The following is a 23,134-nucleotide window of genomic DNA, read 5'->3' on the forward strand; positions in this document are numbered from 1 at the left end:
ATGGGATTCAGACTTGATCACCTAGCTGCAAATCTGGGGTTCTTTTTACCACACTGCTTCCAATGGTCTGAGTATTTGTTAAGGGTAGACATGGAGAAGAGTGTGCTTTTGAGGGAGGGGATTTTGAAACTAAAATGTAACATTTCATATTTCCTTACCTTCAAGCCCTGAGAGCTGGATCTGGAATCAGAAGTCCCGAAGGAACCCCTTCTCTTATGTTGATGCCTTGTGAGATCTTGAACCTCCTTGGGCTTCAGTTTTCTCATCTTTAAAATGGCCCATGAACTTTTAAAAGAATGATTTGTTAATTGAATTTCAGTATTACTGACTTCCTTTGTGATCCTATATTTTTTATGCATTATTCTGAAAGGGCATGCATAGGTTTCGGCAGAGCACCAAAGAGGGCCTATGACACAAAAAGGTTAAGGAACCCTGGACTAGATAATTGCTAAATTCACTTGCAACCCCAAACCTGTGATCATATGATATTTCTCTCACTCTGATACCCATCAGCACGCAGGCATAAACTGGAAATAAAGGGACATCAATCTAGCATCACTGACGTCTTGGCTCTCAGAAAACCCAATATAACCAACTGCTTTAAATGCAAGATTTAGATCCATAGAATAAAAAATCATCAAGTCAAGTCAACAAACATTTATTAAGTGCCTATCACATGCCAGACATCATACAAAGCACTGAGGATACAGAGAAAGGTACAAAAGAGTGCCTGCTCTCAAGGACTTCATAAGGAACTAGGAAGAACCTTGGTGATACTCTGGTTAAATTTCATCCTTTAAGAAATGAGGAGGGGCAGCTAGGTGGCGCAGTGGAGAGAGCACTGGCCCTGAAATCAGAAGGACCTGAGTTCAAATCCGGTCTCAGACCAAACACTTGACACTTACTAGCTGTGTGACCTCGGGCAAGTCACTTAGCCCCAATTGCCTAAAAATAAAAAAAAAAATTAAAAAAGAAATTAAAAAAAAAGAAATGAGGAAACTGAGGCCCAGAGAGGTTGAGGTGACTTGTTAAAGGACAAAACTAGTCATCAGAAAGGCAAAGACAGTAACCTAGATCTTTCAATTGCTAAAAGGTCAGAAATAAGTGTAACTTTCTTCCTTAGCTAACTGGTTCTCTGTATATTTAACACGAATTCAAAACCAATACTTTGGGAAATTCACAGTTTTGAAATTAAAGATAAAAACATAGCTTTCTGGAATGCATTTGATAACTCACTGTCTTCTATGATTCTGTTCCAAAGCAAATAGATGAAATTTGGCGTGAAATGAGATGGATCACAGATGCACTCCAGTATGCAAGGTACAAACAGCCAGGGACCTGCTTGCCCATCATGAAACTGATCGACTCCTCCAATGAGCAGAATGAAAAGAAGGTCAATTCAACATCTTCACCTATAGACTGTCTTCCATCCCCATCCCCATCCCCAGAGACCCAGAGGAGAAAGGCAGTAAGTGGTAAGAAACAGCAACTTCAATCTGTACATTTTTTCTAACTTCCTTAGCCTTGGCCCAAAATTCTCCTGTCTTGGGCAACTGGGTGCAAAGTTTTTGTGGCACTTGCTATGAAACAGATGTCCCAAAAGTACCTAGTATAAACTAAAACCATGAAAGTCCTACTGTGCACAGAACAAATTTAGGGTCCTTGGCAAGTATGTATTGTCCCTTCTCCAGTAAGGGAGTTGGCCTGAGGCTTTCCAAAGCATTCCCATACTAGAGGGGTACAAATCCATCTGCTGCTTAGAATCATAGACCACTAGACTTGGAAAGAGCCTTAGATTCCATCTACTCCAAACCCCTCATTTTAGAGAGGAAGAAATAGGCCTGGGGAGATGAAATGATTTGCCCGAGGGCACCCAGCAAATTCACCACAAAATTTGTTCAAAGGAGAGAATTTTTCTCGCTTGTTTTAAGGATTTGTTTACATTAGCTCTTTGACCCAATAGATAGAGACAGCCTTTCCTGGTCTCCCAGCTATTTAGTCGTCTCTCCCTCTTCTTCAAATCATAAGGTATGTACTTATCTGCTTATCTGTTATATCCCCCAATAGGATAGATTGTAAGTACTCTGAGAGCAGAAACTGTTTTTCCTTTTGTCTTTGTATGATTAGCACCTAATGAAAGTATCTCATATTTAGTAGATACTGAATCAATACCTATTAATTTGAACTGGATTGATTTAAAGTTACAGTCAAGTCCATTCAACAATCTTTCAAGTGTTTCCTATGTTCTAGGCACTGTACTAGGCTCTGAGGACAGAGAGATGGAAATGTACCAGTTCCTGCTCTCAGGATCCTGGTGAAGTGAGGTGTGCTTGAGGTGCTTATCCTTAGCCAGGTCAGTTCAGCTTTTCATCAGAACTAATGCTAACGACAAGGAGATTTTCTTAAAGGTTAAGGAGAAGGAGTAGGAAGCTCTTTACAATGACTGTATACAACAGTGGAAGACCCATCAGAAACCACCCTCATGTTAGCTCTGAAATCAGGTCCTTGGGAAAGTAGGATTCTGGTCTATCTAGGATTGGACTTACAAAAAACTTTGATTTTTTCACATACTCTTTGAAGATTGAATCAAATGTATAGATATAGATATATACTTGCACAATATATACACAGGTATATATACATTGTGTGTATACATAGCTTCTTAATATCTACACAGGCACATAGACCTATGCATATATACATATGTGTATGTATATAAATGTGTGCAAACATACCAACTTATATAATACACATCTACATGTGCATGGACATATACATACACATCACATACATTTATATCACATACATGGTGCATTGTATCATATGTGTGTACATTATATATACATAGATATTATTATCAACATCAACTGAGATTGAGACAAGACTTGGACCTAGATCTAAACCTAGATATAGGCATAGACATAGACCTAAACCTAAACACAGAAACAGACACAGACATAGACACAGACACAGACACAGACATAGACATAGACACAGACACAGACACAGACACAGATATAGACACAGACACAGACATAGACTTAAACCTAGATACAGACATAGACACAGACACAGACACAGACCTAGACATAAACATAGACATAGACATAGACATAGACATAGACATAGACATAGACATAGACATAGACATAGACATAGACATAGACATAGACATAGACATAGACATAGACATAGACATAGACATAGACGCAGACACAGACACAGACATAGAACTAAACCTAGGTACAGACATAGACATAGACATAGACATAGACATAGACAAAGACATAGACACAGACACAGACATAGACATAGACATAGACATAGACATAGACATAGACATAGACATAGACGTAGACGTAGACAAAGACATAGACATAGACATAGACATAGACATAGACATAGACATAGACATAGACATAGACATAGACACAGACACAGACACAGACACAGACACAGACACAGGCACAGACATAGACATAGACCTAAACCTAGGCACAGACACAGACATAGACACAGACATAGACCTAAACCTAGATACAGACATAGACACAGACACAGACACAGACCTAGACATAAACATAGACATAGACATAGACATAGACACAAACGTAGACATAGACATAGACATAGACATAGACATAGACACAGACACAGACACAGACACAGACACAGACACAGACACAGACATAGACATAGACATAGACCTAAACCTAGGCACAGACACAGACACAGACAGACATAGACATAGACATAGACACAGACATAGACATAGACATAGACATAGACACAGACATAGACACAGACACAGACACAGACACAGACCTAGACATAAACATAGACATAGACATAGACACAGACATAGATATAGACACAGACACAGACACAGACACAGACACAGACAGAGACATAGACCTAAACCTAGGCACAGACACAGACACAGACATAGACATAGACACAGATATAGACCTAAACTTAGGCACAGCCACAGACACAGACCTAGACATAAACATAGACATAGACATACACATACACATACACATACACATACACAGACACATACACATACACATACACATAGACACAGACATAGACATAGACATAGATATAGACACAGACACAGACATAGACACAGACACAGACATAGGCATAGACAGAGACATAGACATGTATATCTGAGCCAAATGTTTAAAGCTAAGGAATGAAATAATAGGTGTGTAGGGAAGAGATTACCTGAATTTTTCCACAATTCTCATAATTATAATAGACAGCATAGAACATTGGAATGAAAAGTCAAGAGACAGGGATCTTGTTCCAGTTCTTCCTTTAATTCACTGTGTGGCCTTGGGCCAGGCTTTCTGGACCTCAGTTTCTCTATCCGTCAAATGAGAGAACTAGACTAGATGATCTCTAAGTTCCCTTTCAGTTCCAAATTCTATTGTTCATTTAAGGATGCATATTCTTATATCCCACCCTCTCTGATGACAGGACCTACCAGGTTTTTGCTCTTCTCTTAGCCAGAGTGGATGCTGGCATACTAATTTGGGGACAGGATGTAGCATGAGAAAGATCCTTGTTTCGCTGTGCAAATGTAGTCCCTTTGTCCTCCTCTCAGAAAAAGCACCAAACTGTGATGCTGGCTGAATAATCCAGTCAATTACATTCAGATCTTATTATTAAATTTAAAGAGTAAGCAATCACCATCCCTCCATTTAATCAATCAACAAGCCTTTATTAAGTAACCACTATGTGCCAGGTACTGTGCTGAATAATAAAAAAAAAAAAGGGCAAACATGGAACCCAGCCCTCAAGGAGCATGCATTCTATTGGAGGGGAGTTGCACATATAATTAAATGAAAAGGAAATGCTGGGATATTTCCAGAGAAGGCACTAGCAGATGGGGGAGTGGGAAAAAGTGATCAGGAAGCTTTCGTGTAGGAGGTAGCATTTACTTAGTACTTTAAGATCTTCAAAGTGATATATACACATACATATATAACATGTGTACATATTTTCTAGTATGATGGTCACAGCTATCCAAAGTAGGTGCAATAGCACCTACCATTGTCCCCATTTTACTGATGAGGACACTGAGCTGAGACATTGACTTGCCCAGGGTCACGAACTAGTCTGGGAATTGTCTGAGGCCAGATTAAAATCCAGGTTTGTCTTCCTGACTGCCAAGTCCATCACTCTAGCCATTATGCCCTAATGCTTTTCAATACCTTGTGTTTACTTTTCAATATATCTTGTACTTTGCAATCTTTCCCACAAAGGAAGGATCAACAATGACCTAAATCCTAGAACCTCCACCTAGTGGACAGGCTTCATGAGGACATGGTCAACCTTCTTCAGAGACGACCTTTACTAAGTCCTCCAACAAAAATGACCACCCAAGCCAGGAGGCGCTTTTAATTCGCATAGGGTTTCATTATCAACTTATACAAGAGGAAAACATCATTCAGCTCTGCCATTGATGGCAAGCCAGGTGGCAAGTGGAGAGAGCCCTGGGCCTGGAATCAGGAAGATTCACCTTCATGAGCTACTAGCTGTGTGACCCTTGGCAAGTCATTTAACCTTGTTTGCCTCAGTTCCTCATCTATAAAATGAGCTGGAGAAGGAAATGGCAAACCATTCCAGTATCTTTGCCAAGAAAACCCAAAACAGGGTTATGAAGAGTCAGACCGAACTGAAACGTCTCAATAGCATTAACAGCAAGCACTCAGGCTTGCACTGCACAACCTAGGTTCTGTTTCAATGCAGTCTATTGGTCTGCTTTCCAGAAATTTCCTTTTGGAAGGTCCTTAGTATAGTAAATGAATGAATGAAAGTATGTATGAATCCTTATTATGTGTCAAGCACTATACTGAGTGCTGGAGTTACAAATAATAAAGAAAGACAACCCTTGTTCTCAAGGAGCTGATATTCTACCGGAGGGAGACAATACATCTAAGAGGTTTCATCAGGACATCAGATGGAAAAGCCCCATGGTCCTTAGGGTGTGATGGCAAAGCAGGTGGGAATGCATCTTCTTTCATGTTATTTCCACTGATTAGAAACCAGGACACTGAGCCACTTCACCGTGCCAAGAACTTTGCTGATGATAACTTTCTTTTCTGGTTCCTCAGTAGCTGTGGCTGCTAGTAGAGCAGGGGGAGGGGGAGGCAAAGGACAGGTTTAACACAGTGCCTGGCACATAAGTGCCATATAAATGTTAGCTATAGTTATTCAAGTCCCTCCTCCAACACATAGAGGCTGTGTGATCTTGGACAAGTCAGCTCTCTAAGACCAAAAATGGCAAAAATGGTTGCAGTTCTGTATCGGTAGAGAGAGTTTTGCGAACTACACCGATGAAATCCCAGCTCTGTTGAAGAAAACAATACCCATCTCCAACACTGGAGTATAGCCATCATTCAATGGAAAAGAAAATCTAGGCTCTTGAGTTCTGGGTGTCAGGGCAGGCTCCACCACCCCGGGCAGAGCTGGGTCACTTCACAGAAAGCGCTCCAGGCTAAGTGTCAAGGGGTTTCTTGTCCATTTTCTGCCACTGACTTGGTGTGTGACTCTGAGCAGGATCGTTGCATAATCTCTCCAGCCCTTATTTCTGTTCTGCAAAATGAGAGGCAGTGTAGCATAGTAGGTAGGGCACCAGACCAGGAGTTAGGAAGACCCAGGCTCAAATCCCCTCTTAGATCCCCCCTCTTACTAGCTGTGTGATCACTTAACCTCTCTGAAACTCAGTTTCCTACTTCTGTAAAATGAGCCGGGTGGCCACTAAGGTTCCTTCTAGTATCTATTAGATGGTCAGTTCTTTGAAAGAGATGACTATTTTTGCCTTTCTTTTTACCTCCAGTGCTCAGCACAACGCCTTACCCATAGTGAACTTAATAAATGTTTGTTGACTTGACTTCCAGCTCTAAAGCTATGATCTATTTATTACATAAATTAATAAAGATCATAACTAAGGATGTTCCCCCCAACGTAATATTTATAAAAGTGTGAAGACTTCTCTGAGACTCAGTTTATGCACCTGTAAAATAGCAATAATAATACCAACCATGGAGATCAAGTGAAGTCATGTGTGGGAAAGTACTTTGATTTTTTTTTAGTTTTTTTAATATAATTTTTAATTTTATTTATTTAATTTTTATTTTTTGTTCCATTTGAAGTTCTGAACTCTCTCTGTCTCTCCACCCCACACTAGAGAAGGTCACCATTTCACAGAGACAGAGAAAGAGAGAGACAAAGAGAGGGAGAGAGGGAGAGGGTGGGGGAGAGAGAGGTAAAAACAAACCATTTCTACTGATCAGTTCTTTCTCTGGAAGTGGACAGCATCTTCCTTCATTAGGTCCTTTGTAGGTGATTGGAATATTTATAATACTCAGAATAGCTTAGTTGTTCACAGTTATTTTTTGAACAATATTGCTGTTATTGTATACAACATTCTCTTGGTTTTACTCATTTCACTCTTAGTTATTTCATGCCAGTCTTTCCATGTTTTTTTTTTTTTAAATCAGCCTGCTCATCATCTCTTAAAAAACAGGGGAAGCACATTGAAACCCTAAAGTACCAAACACATGTAGTAAATCACTGCTGGAACTGCAACGGACCTACCAGACCTTAATAAGCTGTCTGAAGGCAAAGGGACCTACTACTATAGATTATCGTATCCCCAGATTACCTAGCACACAGTAAATGTTTAACAAGTGTTTGTGCAGTCACTACTTAAAGTTCTAAATTGTTGCTTCAGAGTTCACAGCTGGGCAATGAGAAGCAAAGGACTTGGGTATCTTCCATCATCACCAAGAGGTACAATAATTCTGACAACAAGAAGTCCTTGTTGTTCAATCACATCTGACTCTTTCTGATCCCATTTGGGGTTTTCTTAGCAAAAAAACTGGAGTGGTTTGCCTTTTCCTTCTCCAGCTCATTTTACAGATGAGGAAACTGAGGCAAAGAGGGTTAAGTGACTTGCTTAGGTTCACACAGCTAATAAGAGTCGGAGGCCATATTTGAACTCAGGAACAGGAGTCCTCCTGACTCCAGGCCCATTGCTCTGTGCACTGTGAAGCCACCTAGCTTCTTGACTGTGAGGCTAGCTCTCTATTGCCTATGTGAAGCTGTCTGTTGGAAAAGGACACAGGGAGCAAGATAGATTGACTTTTTCAACCCATCAGCTTTAGGCCACTTCTAGGGGTGGGAGAAGGTAGCAAGGTTCATCCTTCTCATCAGACAGGAGTCCTACTGAGTGCTTAATAGTACATAACTCTTGGAGAGACAGTGTGGTATAAAAGAACCAGGACAACCTGGCTTCAAGTCTCACCTCTGACAATTACTGACTGTATTACCTTGGGCAAACCACTTATTCAAGATCACAGCATATTAGAGGCAGGATCTGAACCCAGCTCTTCCATTTACAAAGACCAAGCTGCCCCACCCTACAAGTGATAGATGACAGAAAGAACATTTGAACTCTGGTTCTTCTTGGCCTAGTTCTGGCAGTGTGGTACAATGGAAAGGGTGACGGCTTTGGAGTCAGAAGATTTGGGTTTTTGACCTGCCTCTGCCACTGTCCTATATGGCCTTGTAGAAGTCACTATACCACTAGTGTCCCCATTCCTCCCCCATAAAATGAAGAGATTTTATCAGATGGCTTCCAATGTCTCTTCCAGCTCTGACCCTCTGATCCATTCTACGCCAACCCAATGGCTCTAAGGACAACCCTCCATCTGTTATGTCATGCTGCCTTCAAAGAGCAATAGTTAATATTTTAAATTATTAGTAATATTCAAGGCACTGTCACCTGGACAAATCAATCAGTATTTACTGAGGACCTACTGTGTGTGAGGCACATAGACAAAGTTAAATAAAACATGACCACTGCCCTCAACACTTACAATCTAGTTGGGAGAGAGAGACATAAATGGGTGATTATGTTGAGAAAACAAGCAGGCCTCCCTCTCTTCTTTGCAGAGGCTGGGGCCATAGATGTGAAGCACGGCCTACACCGTCAGGCTTGGTTAAAGTGCTGATTGGTTAGTTACCCTGAACTCTTTTTTTTTTCCTCTTTCTTTTTCATTCTTTAAGAGATGGTTCTCCATGGACAGAATAGGGAAAGATACACAGCTATCCCTTCCATACTACATGGGTTGGGGTCACAGCACCACCATGATCTGGAAAAATCTGCATAAAAATTTTTGGCCCTCCCGTCATACCAGAGAAGAAGTCTGAATTATTATGGCATTAAAACTATGGTGATATTATACAATACTATGAATATTTTATGCATTTCTGAGCTTCTGAACTTTTTCTGCGTCGTCTGCTGGCCTTCTGCAGCTTCCACAACACTCCCCCAAAACCCCCATTTAAGTTCTTATGCCGACCCACTATGTATTGAAACTACAATGGGTAAAGTCATGATATGGAAGGGATAACTGTATTCTAAAATAAAGACAATATGAAAACAAAAGATAGCAACAAATGCAAATTAAAATTAAAACAAAAAGAAAACATTTCTCATATCATCTGATCTTCTCACTGTATTTTTGTTATAGAGGACTGCACAAGGGATTACAAAGTCAGTTTTAGAAGCCTGCCTTCTGCAGCACTGAAAAGTTTATCATAACCTTCCCTCTGATTAATCTAGTGCAGGGATGGAGAACATGGGTTTCTGAGTTTCACATTTGAAAGACTTTTATTTTCTAATTATAGTCTCTGTTCTTTCCAGACTCCCAGCCCTGTTCAGATGAAGAAGGCTGCTCTGAGGTATTTCTCCCCACGGATAGTGACTATGATTCCAGTGATGCCCTTAGCCCCCGAGAATTGGACTTGGTCTACATGTCATCCCATGACATTTCCCATCAGGCCATGAGTGGCATGAGTGGCAGTGCCCCTGATGTCTTACAGGTGCATGATATGAAGCCCTGCATGGCCTTGAGGGGGGACACCCAGGGCCAGACCTTGGGGCCAGATACCGACCATTCCTGTGCTGAGTATTTCAACAGCCTGACACTCTCAGGCTTCATGGCCAAGAGCCCTGATAAGATGGTGGGCAGCTCCCAACAGCCGGTGAGCTTCTTGGGGAGGAAGAAGCTGAGTAAACACCAGCACTATGGCTACTTCAGTCGTCACCACCGCTGGCTCCGAATCCACAGTGAAACACAGTCTCTGTCCCTTTCTGAGGGAGTCTACAAGCAGCACCTCTCCCGGGCTGCAGACTTGTCCCAGGAGACCACTGAGGCAAAGCAGATCAGCATCCCCACTGAAAGGCATCGGGGTCTACTCCTACCCCATACCTCAAGCCTCCCTGAAGAGAAGAAAACGAAGTACCAGGACATGCGACCAATGGTCCGACGCATTTACGTGGAACCTTACCCCACAGCCCTGGTGAATGATGATAAGCCATGGGTTGGACTCAGCTCCCCTCCAGGAGACCAGGGTGATACGCAAAGGCCTAAGAACCAGGAGGTCAGCCCAGGGGACCAGACCACCTCTCCAGTATCAGAAATATTTAGTAGCATGCTTTAGGGATCTGGACCACTTCTTTCCTCATACCATCCACCATTGCCATTTTCTCATCTTAATCCCAATTCCTACTTCATCTCCCCAGTTCATTTTCAAAAAAGATAGGAATTTTAAAAGTTAGAAAAGTTAGTGGTCACCAGGTCCTTAGAGTGGAATTTAGCTACTGTCTTTTGTTTCAGGGAGAGTTAGGGGTTGACGTGGCAGTGTTCCCCACAGACACCTGAACAGAGCCAGCTATGGTGTAAATTTATGGTTCTGCTGCTTGTTAGACGATACCTTTGCCTGTGGGACAGCCTCAAACATCTAGATGCCATCTGGTTGTCAGCCTAAGAATATGCTATAGGGCCAGGTCCTAGGGCTTCCATCTTGTGGTGAATTGAGCTAAGACAGTAGAGGAGAGGAGAAGGCAAGATCATAGTATCCCAGATCCAGAGCTGGATGGGAACTTAGAGGTCATCTAGTCCACCCCACCCCACCCCTCATTGCATGGATGAAGAAACTGACCCAGTAAGGCCCAAGATCCTACAGGTAGTAAATAGCAAAGCCAGGTCACCTGACTCCAAAGCCAACACTCTTCCCACTGAAACATTGGGCTTCTCATCCCATCCCTACTATCCATGAGCCATTGAAGGAACTAGAACCTCAAGAAGGGTTGGAGAAGGAGACTGAGGCATTGTCCACAGGGCACAGAGTAAAGTGGGGTTCTCTGAATGTTCTAGTTCATAGGATGGCCTCAGACAGCTCAACTTGACCTTTTCAAACCCAGGTGTGTTTTGTAAGGCCCAAATGAGCCATTTTGAATGCTTACATTTTTCCTAGTTGGAAGATTACTGTACTTTTTGCTTCTTTCTGTGCCATGTGCCCATAATCTGAACCCAGAGCAGTGGCCAGGATGCTTTCCAGGCCCTGTGCATCCTGAGATGTATCCTCTGGACTCATTTCCCAAATGCCTTTCTGATCATTCAGTAAGTCCCTAACTCAAAATCTGGACATGAAAATGGGTTATAAATCATCTCAAGGCCCAGGGAGATGGCTAAATAATAGTAATAGTAGTTAACATTTATATTGTACTTTAAGCTTTGCTAAGGGATGGGGACTGGACCTGTGAGTCTATTGATACAGGGAACTCTCAGGTCAGGAAACTCCCTCTAACAACGTAGGTTGGCACCTTCTCTGCAATTTAAATAGTTGCCGAAATCACTGAAAAGTGAAGTGACTTACCCAGGTTCACATAGCTAGGATGAATCAGAAGTAAGACTTGAACCCAGGTCTTCTTGGCTTCAAGATCTGCTCTGTATTCACTGCATCTCATTGCCTCTCACTGACCTTAACTGTTTGCAAAGCACTCTAAATCTATCCTCTCATCTGATCCTCACAACAACTCTGTGAAGTAGGTGCTATTATTTTCCCCATTTTACAGGTAAGGAAACTGAAGCACAAAGAGGTTAAGTGACTTGCCCAGGGTCACACAGGGAGTAAGTCTCAGGATTGGGATTTGAACCCATGTTCTCTGACTTTAATGTTCTTTCCTCTGTATCACACTGCCTCTGTAACTTAATCTGTATTCTCTCCCCTTTGGGATCATATCTCTGATTTAATTAGCATGGGGAACTCCCAAGAAGGAAACTCCATCCACCAATGCCAATCAGTACGTTTTCAATAAGGTATAGTCTTAGAGAGTTGCCTGAGGCATCGAGAGATTAAGTGATTTGTCTAAGGTCAGCACAGCCAATATTCTTTAATGGCTAGACTTGAATTCAGGTCTTCCTGACAACAACGCTAGCCTCCCATTAACAGCATACTGCTTTGAAATCTTCTTGGTGAAACTCAAAAAGATAATATGATTCTAAGTCACTATTCTCAGTCTTCCCTGCTTCTAGGGATGTAAATATGTGATTTCTATTTGTCAGGGTACAGATTATGTATATATAAAAAGAGAAAATTTTAGAGTTGGAGGAAAACTTAGACACCACCAAACTCAAGCCCTCATTTTACAGATCAACAAACTGAGGCCTGAAAGCATGAAGCAACTTGTCCAGGATCACACAGTAAATTAGCACTTCAAGTGGGACTCCTAGGCAAGTCTCCTGATGCCCAATTTCATGTTCTTTCTAGAACACTATGCCACTCATCTAGAATCTGCAGGTATACTCCATTCTTGGGACTGCTGACTTATTTAGTGGATCAACTATAATGCCTGATCCCATATCCATCTCCCTCCTCCCACCTGCCTCACCCTAGAAATGTTCCAGATGCTCCACACCTCTACACTTAGAGTTTTAAGGCAAATTCATCTTAATGTTAGCCTGAACCAAGTGAGAAGCTTAAAAATCTCTAGGATGAAAAAATAACTCAGTCAAATACAATTGACATTTGGAGGGGAAGGGAATTGTTGTGAATCATCCACACCACAGGTTCCCATTTATTAGTCTGGATAATTGAAGGTTATATATTATCACTGTGTATAGAATTATAGCATTTTAGAGTTGGAAAAGTCATCAGGTGGCATCTAGCCCAGCCTTTCCTGTAAGCAAAAATTTTCTCTGCAATATTGCCAACAAGTAGTCCTCCACCCTTCTTTTGAAGACCTGCGATGCTGGGACACTCACTACCTCTGGAGGCAGCTCATTCCCCTTTTGGACAATTCTAGCTATTAGGAAGCTCTTCTACATAATGAACTAAATCTGCTTCCCTGAAGGATCATAGCATTTAGAGCTGGAAGGATATCCAGAAATCATAATGTCCAATCTGTACATCTTAATAGATGAGGCCTAGAGATTGAGGTCACAAAGGGGATAAATAGCAGAACCAAGTGATTTGAACCCAGATCTTCTGACTCTGCACCCCCCCATCTACCCTACTATCATCCTACCACACTGCCTGTGCCCCACATTGTAGAGCTACAAAAAATGCCCTTTCTCTCCTTCTCCCCCACACCACAAGCTATCTCTTGTCCAGGCTGAACATCCCTAGTTCTCTTGAGCTGCTTCTTATATGACACAGTTTGATTACCCTCCTCAGAATTTCGGTGGACCCCAGCGCTAAAAGAAACACTCCAATGTGGCCCACCCAATACATGTCAATCAAGCCACAAACATTTATTAAGTATTTTGCCAGGCATTGTGCTAAATGATGTGGGTATGAAGAAAAACAAAAATAGACCTTGTCCTCAAGGAATTTACATCCTAATGGTGGAAATAACATGTAAATAAATACTTACATACAAGATATATAAAGAGCAGATGAAAGAATTTCAGAGTGGGAAGGTCCTAGCAGTTTCATAGACTTGTAAAAAGTTCCTGGGATTTGAACTGGGTCTTGAGACAATGGGACAATAAGACAAACTCCTCCCTCACTCTAGACACACCTCTCTTTCCTGCAGCCCAAGATTAAACTATCTTTTCTGGACCTTTATATCACTTTCTTGAGGCAGATTCAATCTGGATTCCATTAAAACCTACAGGTCATTTTCACGTAAGCTGTTGTCCAGTCAACAACTCATGTGAAGTATGTGGGGATGGGGATGGGCATTGGTGAGTTTGGGGCTTTTTTTTTTAATATATAGTAAAGTGGGTTCCAGTATTTTTTTTAAATTAACTGAATGATATTCAAGGCTTATATGAACCCAAAGCAAATTTCTCACCAGCAACTGCTTGTAGAATGTTCTCTAATCAGCAGAAACTATCTTTTTCTCCATCCTTCCTAGAAAAATCAGGGAATGCTAGCCCAAGAGAGAATTATACAATAAAAGAAGTACAATGTCAATAATTCAGAAAGCCCAAATTTGGAATTAGTAATAATCCAGCCTAAGACTGAGCTGTTTACCTTCACAAAATCTATGAGAAAAATTAGTGACTATTACTAATGATGTGCCTGACTTTCCACAGATTACTTAGCACCTACCCCTCCTGCCACCCCACTGCACTCCGTTGCTGCTTTCCTTACATATAAAAAGAATCTTAACCAGATGCTCTCTGAGGTCCCTTCCTGCTCAGACATTTTTTGGTCCCATGATTCTTTGGATAGCATTTTTTAAAAGATTGATGGAAGCCCATTTAATTAATTAAAAAAGAACTTTATCCTGTGCTTTAGAGACATCATTTACATTTTTAAAGTACATATGCTAAGTATAAATCATTATGCTGTGTCTGGAAAACAAAAAAAAAGGTCTACAAGTTACTTCTAGCTGTTTGTAGACCTATTCCTCAAAAGTAAAGCAAGAGTACTTCATTCCTTTAGAAAATATTCTCTATTTCATAATCTACTGATTCATACTGGCCTTCATTCCAATTAGTGGGACTTGACAGTGACTTTGTAATGGATCATACCCCAAATCACTGTGTATAGAATTATAGCATTTTAGAGTTGGAAAAGTCATCAGGTGGCATCTAGCCTTCACCTTGGAGGGGCAGCCATAACTCTACAAAGAATACTGGATTTGAAGTGAGAAAGCCTAAGTTTAGAATATTCTTTATGCTATTTTACCTGTATAAGTCACATACCTTTGATAGGCCTCAGGTTTGTCATCTGTAAAATGAGTTGGTGGGACTAGATCAGTAGTCCAAAATTTTTTTGCTCTTTGAACCTCTTTCAGAAACAATGATGACAACAACAACGAATGGGTCTTGAATGCCCAGGTTAATTTAATATGTCACTCATAATAACAACACTGATTTTCTCCAGGCAAAACATCTTGTCCTGATCTTCCTTTGCAGCACAGTTCTGACTAAGTTGGCTTTGGCCAAGATCACCCCTTGTGAGAACCTTCCTGAGTTATTTACAACCATTTGCTAAGTACCAGTGCTGAGCACCATGGAATACAAAAGAAGTAAAGCAACATGAGCCCTAATCATATAGGAGCTTACAGTATAGTTGAAGGATAAGGGAGCTATCACAGCTTTTAACTCCCTCTTGCCTCTTTGGTCAAGAAGAGCTCAAGTTTGTCTGAGGAATACCCAACCTCTGAGAACAAATGAATTTCCCATCACCCTCACTTGTGTGAGAAAGGGCAACCTAGAAAATGCAGGAGGCACCTGGTGTCTTATATCACTCTTTACTGACCTGATGCTGGTTTATGACTGAAGGGAGGAGCTAGTCTCTAAGCATTTATTAAGTACTTACCTTGCCAGGTACTGGAGTTAGTAAGGTACTAAGTTTTAGGGATAAGAAGAAAGACAGACCCTTCTCTCAAGGAGCCCATAATCTAATGGAGGAAGTGAAATGTTTGTTTTTTTCTTTTCAAATAATAAAGTAAGAAAAAAGATAGATGAAAAGTATGTGGGAGGTAATCTCCGAGGGCAAAATGAGTCAAAAGGTTTTGGAAGCATGGATTTGGCTTAATGATTATGACCCACTTCGTGGAAGAATCGAATCCTTAAGGAGGAAGGTTACCTTCACTTCCCTACCCCACCTAATATTCGATGCAATAATTGGGAAAGAGAAGGAAATGGCACCTTTTGATTTTAAAGATCAGGCAAGTGTAAAACATGCTTTGTTTTGCAGAAGGATCCCAAAGCACTTTACAAAGAGTAAAAATTGAAACCTGGTTACGTTTTCCCTATGCCCAAACTTTCTCCCAAAGAAATCTGGTCCTGAAAGAGCCTGGCCAATAGCTTACTCTCCACTCCCTACTCCACCCCCTCAACACCCACCCACCACCTGCCACCAGTAATCTATGCAGGACAAGTGGAAAAAGAACACTGACCTCTCATAAATTCTTCTCTCTCCACACGTGTGGGTGGCCTTGTAGATGTACTGTTACCCTTTACAAGTTAGCCTTTTCCAGTGGGCAGAGATAGTCCTAGAGGGCCTCACCCTCTTGCCAAAGTCTTGCTCACTTTCTCTTTGAAAGTTAAAAAAAAAAAATCCAGCCCAGAGAAATACGTATAATCCATAGACAGGATGGAGGTGCACTGGGATTTTCTAGCCAAGTTGAAGACTCAAGTAGAAATCACATCCATCCGAAAATCGATTCCTCTCTTTCCACCCACCCCAATCACTGTCATTGGATTTCAGGGTTGTGCAGTTCACAACCAAGTTAGACATAACAAAGCTATAGCAAATCATGCTTCTCTCCTACTTCTATATATTTATATTATCCACTGAGACAATACAAACTAAAGACAAGGTCTTCATATATGGCAAGTGGACACTTGCAGGGGAGGGAAGGAATGGGAAACTTTGAGTCATATTACTTCACTGTCCACTCTAAAGTGTAAATATTTTTAAAAAAAATAGATCCAGTAAAGCAGGTCCGATATTTTCTCTTGAGCTCTCTCTCTTTAGGGCATTTTTTTTAAAAGTAGAGTTGGGAAAGGAGGACAGCATACCTCTTTACCAGAGAGAGCTTCAAGGCACCCGTCAGCTCCAGTTAGCTGTTCTGACACATGGCTCATGACTGTTAAGTAAAACTTCAACACAGCCTTACCAAAAGCGAGGATAGTGTACTTGAAATGATGCTATGCCACTTGGAAACTGAGTCTAAGATCTTAAATCAGACTTGTTTCCTTTTGTTGTGTTCTGTTTCCCCCAGGTGTTGAATTTTGCCATTAGGAAGATGTATTTTTAGAACACCTCACTAAATGTATGTGGCTTTGCCATGATTGGACCTCTGGTTATTACACCATAGCAGCTCACAGAAATTAGGGTCTTCTTTTGCGGTTGTTTCTTTGATTTGGTTTCAGTAAGGTCTTTTTTCCTCTTTAAAAAAAATCAGTTCTGTTTCTGTCATCTATAAATTTCTAATTTGGTCATTGCAAAATGCAGTTGTGTTGTGTTGTGTTGTGTTGTGTTAAGCAGTCAGCTGACCAGACTATAAAAATTCTCAATTTTGATAAGGGAAAAATAGGAGGTCCTTTAAAAAACGTCCTTAGACCTTTCTTTTCCAGGAATAGGTGCATACTTTTATTTTAATGTAACCTCAGTCCCATAGTCCGTGGACATGGGATTCTTTCCTTATTGGTGAAGACCAATTCCATCTTCACAAATTAGGAAAGAGTCCCATATCAACAGATTTTGGGACCAGGGTTCCCTTAGAAAGGCCACTTTTTAGTTTAGCTATGAATAATATCAAGTGATTAGCAAACTATGCCTGCTAATTATTCTTTGCAATTATGATAGTCAAGTCTGGACATATGTGGGTAGAAAATAAAGAAGCAGTATCAGTGACAGTGTACTCAGTAGTAATTTTTTTTTTTTAAATCTCATTAAGAAAGATTTGATCTGTTAAGTCACTGTAGGCTGCTGTCCTGGCTCCTTATCCCTGATTGGGACAAAGCCAGAGGGATCAGAATGTAATGCTGTCACCAGCACCTATTTCATAGGTGGGCCAGGAAAAGAGAATTTAAGAAGTTGAGGAGGTTTTGTCATCCTTGGAAGGAAAAAAAAAAGTTATCTCCTTGATGATATTCTATAAGGCGATGTTTAATCATCATTTCCTGCCTTATGTGTAAATAGTAATTTGGCTGTTTATTGGTTGTCTTTGTTCAGATTTTATTGTATCTTGTTGCTATATATGCAACTGAGTGTATGTTGAAGTTTAAACTTTGGTACAACATATGCACAATTTTGTGTGCTTTACACCTCTGTAAATATACTGTGTTAATGGTGACTTCCAAACTCTGACACAATAATATTTTTGTCATATGCACATTTGCAAACTTTGAAAAATTCAAGCAGCTATTGGAAATAACCAATAGCCTCAATAAGACAGCCCTGGGAATGGACCTACCTCTTCTACCTGTAGATCTTGAAAAAGAGGTAGAAGATTCAAGAGAATTTTTAAAATATAGTTTTCCTGATGGCAAGTATTTTTGATAATTTCATATTCATCTGATAGTCTTTGCAAGAAAAACAAAGAAATGTTAGCTCCATTGGAGTGAGTGGCTTTGTTTCTGAAGCATTCATTAATACTACCATTTTCTATTCTAACCTGATATTGTTGAAATTTCATTTGGGGGAGAATGAAGAAGTCATTTGTTTTGGACTCTTGAAAGATTTTTAGCTATGTAAATTTACAGTTTCTAAGTCCTTTATAACTCTCAATGCTTGGCTTACCTGAAGCATATCCTGTTTCTCAACTAGGACTGGTTAATCTTTCTGAGTTTTACTAATGGACCCCCCTCCCCAACCCAGCCCCTTCATTATTATGTGTAATGTTCAGACTTTAACTGGCCCTCTAGGGATGAGTCTGAAACATGCTGGTTTTAAAACATCCAAAGATAGCTTGTCCATTTCTGTTCCCTGATTGTCACTGGCCAAAAACTTAAAATTCATCACTGGATAGCCCTGGCAAAGACTATCGCCAGATTGCGCCATGGAGGTTGGCCATAGAAACCTCTCCCCAGTCTACACCCTCTGCATGTTCAAATGTCCAGTGCATTTTTGCATGTATCCTGTACCTCTTTAAGTTACCCTCCCCCACCTTTTTTTAATCCTTTTTAAAAACTAGCTGAGGTATAAGATTTCTTCTGTGTGAGAGAACATGACAAAGAGATCATTTTAATTCCAAGAACCTGGACAAAGGTTGCCCTGCATTCCAGCAAGAAGGAAACATGCTGCTTTGTATCATGTGTTGGTCCTGCACTGTTTTACAGGATACTTTTAAACAAACACAAAAGGAATTAAGTCCTTCTATTGGCATGTTTGTGATTGGCTCTTCTCACATCCTCAGATCTCTGTTTTGTTGTCCTATCTGAATGTGCTGTTTTCCCTATACAAATTGTTATCTTTCTAAGCAAACCATGACTTTTTTTTTATCCTAATGCTGTCTTTAAATAAAAGTTTCCTTCCCGCCCCCCCCACAAACCAAACAGATTACGCTACTTGTTAATGCCTTCTCTTTCATCTAGCTGTGCCAGGGAAATTGGGAGGAGAGGTGATAGAGATGTTCAAATTTACACTAATAAATAAGAAATATGCCTTAGTAACACAGTTGAGACTTTCTACCTCAGTCTCACAAATGGGATATAGTACAGACTAACACTTCTGATAATAAATATTTACTTCCCTTCTCAATGACAGGAAAAGGTTCTATTGGGAAATCTGACACTATTCAAGGTTTCTTTCTCGTCCATTCGAAGAGGCTGCAAGTGAAAGAAGATCACAAGGAAATCTCCTGGCTCTGTATTATCTGTCCTTTCAGCAATAACTTCTAAATGATTTCTCAACAGTGGAATTCCTCTTCCCCATAGATTGTCCCACAACCATACCTTTACTTGATGTCCCTTGGCTGGTGGGCCAAAAGAACATGAACCTAACTTCAATCCATGTTTTTGAGGTCTGGTACCCAGAAGGCACTCCTTAAGTATTTGTTGAAATGGCGTTGCATCCAGAGGGATTTAGATGGATTATAATGGCTTAAAACCTACGTAGATGGCTGGCTCTGTGATTTCATCATAGTATCAAACTCCCAGCAGAGAAGCTCCTCCAGTGGTCTAGGCCAGCAGCATCTATTCTGATCTTAGAGCCAGGGTTTTGAATCTGGGGTCTACCATGGGTAGATTTCAGGAGGGGAGGGAAGGCCTATAAACTTAGATGGGAAAAAATTTCATTTTTATTTTCACTAACCTCTAGCTGAAGTGTAGCATTTCCTACCATTATGAATTTTTAAAAAACATATTCTGAGGCATCCGTAGGATTCACAAGATTGTCAAAGGAATCTATGACAGACATACATAAATACTATGACACACATACACAAAAGGTTGATAACTCTTGTCTTAGAGAGGTACAGGGCAGCTAGATGGCACAGTGGACATATTCATCTTTCTGAGTTCAAATCCAGCCTCAGACACTAACTAGCTATGTGACCCTGGGCAAATCACTTAACCCTATTTGCCTCAGTTTCCTCATCTGTCAGATGAGCTGGAAATGGAATGGCAAGCCACTCCAGTATCTTTGCCAAGAAAACCCCAAGTGGGGTCAAGAAGAGTCAGACAGAGCTGAAAATTACTGAACAACAACAAATAGAAAGGGACACTGGGACACAGTTAAGGGACAGAGGTTAAGTTGCCCATTCTTGTCACGTACCTTGTCAAGGCAGGCTTGAACTCAAGTCTTTCCAGCTCCAAATATTGTATCACCACCACCATTTTACAGATGAGGAAACTGAGTCCCACAGAGGATGAGTGGTTTGGCCATAGTCACTGTCATGCAGTCAGAAAGTGACTGGTACAACTTAAAGCCAGGTTGTCTGAATTCAAGTTTGATAATTTCTTTTTTTTTATTTCTTTTTTTTTTTTATTTTTAGGCAATTGGCTTTAAGTGACTTGCCCAGGGTCACACAGCTAGTAAGTGTCAAGTGTTTGGTCTGAGGTCAGATTTGAACTCAGGTCCTCCTGACTTCAGGGCCAGTGCTCTATCTACTGCACCACCTAGCTGCCCCCAATAATTTCTCTATTATACCACATGAGATGAACTTCCTATCTAGAGAGGGGAATGGGCAATCAGCAACCACCTGGATCTCTTAAAAGCAAGGTATGTTCCCACTGAGCACTCCATTTCTATTGAAAACTTCTAAAATGTTCTTCCAAATGGACCACTTCTAAAAACTGAAAGTGGAAGACCACTGGCTTTTATTAAAATTACATTAACTCTTTTCATAGCTGACTATATGGAAAAGTCAGTGTTTGATGAGAATCTACAGATCTACAAATAAACTTCCCGATCTCTAGTCAGCCCTAAGGTGTCTGCAAAGTAACTCAGACAAGGGTGGGTTTTGCCAGTGTGTATCCTACATCTTCCTGCACAAAAGGTGTTAGCTTTCTGCATTGTGTGAGTGGCTAAAGAACTGTAGTATTATACTCCATCTTTCCCATAAGAGGCCTAAGAAAAGATGGTTTGACGCTTTGCTTGAATGTGGGTCTGCCCCTCATACACACATTGGTCCTCCTCCATTCTTATTCTTATAGAAAACAGATTTAAAGTGTTTAGTCCTAGTGGCCTGGGACACTAAAGTGTTAGATGGTTTGTTCTTCTCACATAGCTAATTTTTGCTAGAGACAGGCTGGAGCCCAGATCTTCTCAACTCCAAAACACACACACACACACACACACACACACACACACACACACACACTCACACACACTTTACAGAGGAAGAAACTGTGGTCCTTTGAGAATGGAAGTAATTTACAGGATCATTGAATTTAGAGCTAGTAGGGCTGCACCTCTATCATTTTACAGGGGGTGGAAATAGAGTCTCAGATAAGGCAGGCAACTTAGAGGATCGTTGCATTTAGAGTTGTATGGGACTTTATAAGTTAGGTGGAAGTTAGGTGGCGTGTAGAGTGCTGGTCTTAGAGTCAGGACATCCTGCCTAAGTTCAAATCCTACCTTAGATACTTCTTAGCTGTCTGGACAGATCACTTAACCTCTCTCAGCCTCAGTTTCCTCATCTGTAAAGTAGGGGTATCAATAGCACCTACCTCACAAGGCTGTTGAGATGCTCAAGTGAGATGATATGTGTAAAGCACTTTTCAAACCTTAAAGCACTACATAAATTCTAGCTGTTATTATTATTGTTGTTTTACATGGGAGGAAACTGAGGCCCAGAGAGAAATTGTGATTTGTACATAGGTTCTGTTCAATGTCAGAGCGTGGACTAGCACACAGGTCTACTGACCTATAGTCTTTTCCCTGCACCCCTTAGTCTCTTGGCTTCCATTTTGGTAATTGTTTTAACTGACCCTCATAAAGCACACTGATCAAGGTCAGCCTACCCAACAAGAAGGCCAAGGTCATTTGCTCAAGGTCTGAGGAAGTAACCTGTGCTTTTCCAAAGTTTCAGGAGAAGAATCAGAGCAGCAAAACCCCAAGTCTCTTCACACTTTGCTAGCAATCTATCATGCTGGAGACTGGCATAGCCAGTTATAAGGATCGAAGGTTTTAAACTTGGAAGGGGCCTTCAAAATCATTCTAGTCTAATTCATTTACAAATGAGGACATCAGCTCCCAGGATGCTGCAGTGAATTCCAGGGTGGCCCAGAGAGTAAGGAACAGAGCCAAGCCCTGAACCCAAGATATTTTGACTCCAAATCTAATGTTCTTTCTGCTCTGCAATGCCTTAGGCCAGCCTGCCTAGATTATGTGTTCTGAGTGTTACAAGACCCTATGACAACTTCCAGTCTCTACTTGTCTTTCCATCCTTATTATTGTTATGGAGTCTTTATTGAACACCCAAATTCAGATGTCTCTATGCTAGTGGCGGCAAGGAGAGGAATTTCTCAGCACTAAGAGTGCCCTTGGTGATCTTATATGCTAGGACATCCTAACATGGACATACATGTAAGGGCTATAGAGACAATCAATCAGCTAAAACCCCAATTAACAAACAGCAAGACTCTTACATTTTGTCAGAGATAACCGTGGGGCTTGGTGGTTTTACTTAAATGGGGATAGATAAAAGGAAAGAGACAAGGTTGAATCTACATTTGGACTGGAGAGTGGGAATTACCCAAGCTCAAGCAGTGCTCAGTCCAAATTCCACTATAGTAGAAAGAGCACTTAGATTTCAAGTCAAAGGTCTTGAGTTCAAGTTACAGCTCTACCACCTGTGTGACTTTGGGCAAGTCACCCCATCACTCCCATCCTCAGTTTCCTCAAGTGTTAA

At 40.9% G+C, this 23,134-nt stretch overlaps 1 protein-coding gene across 1 annotated transcript in view; it reads left to right on the forward strand.

The window, feature by feature from the left end:
- Window positions 1-11,342, forward strand: part of ANKFN1 (ankyrin repeat and fibronectin type III domain containing 1) — a 186,596-nt gene extending 175,254 nt beyond the window's left edge. The window contains exons 17-18 of the mRNA XM_078156084.1: window positions 1,262-1,475; window positions 9,728-11,342. Of these exons, the coding sequence (XP_078012210.1) occupies window positions 1,262-1,475; window positions 9,728-10,527 (1,014 nt within the window). The 3' untranslated portion in view covers window positions 10,528-11,342. The remainder of the gene's footprint in view (window positions 1-1,261; window positions 1,476-9,727) is intronic.
- The last annotated feature ends 11,792 nt before the right edge of the window (window positions 11,343-23,134 follow it).

This window comes from Phascolarctos cinereus, unplaced genomic scaffold, assembly GCF_003287225.1.
Source record: "Phascolarctos cinereus isolate Bilbo 61053 unplaced genomic scaffold, phaCin_HiC Scaffold_5;HRSCAF=322, whole genome shotgun sequence".
NCBI lineage: Eukaryota > Metazoa > Chordata > Mammalia > Diprotodontia > Phascolarctidae > Phascolarctos > Phascolarctos cinereus.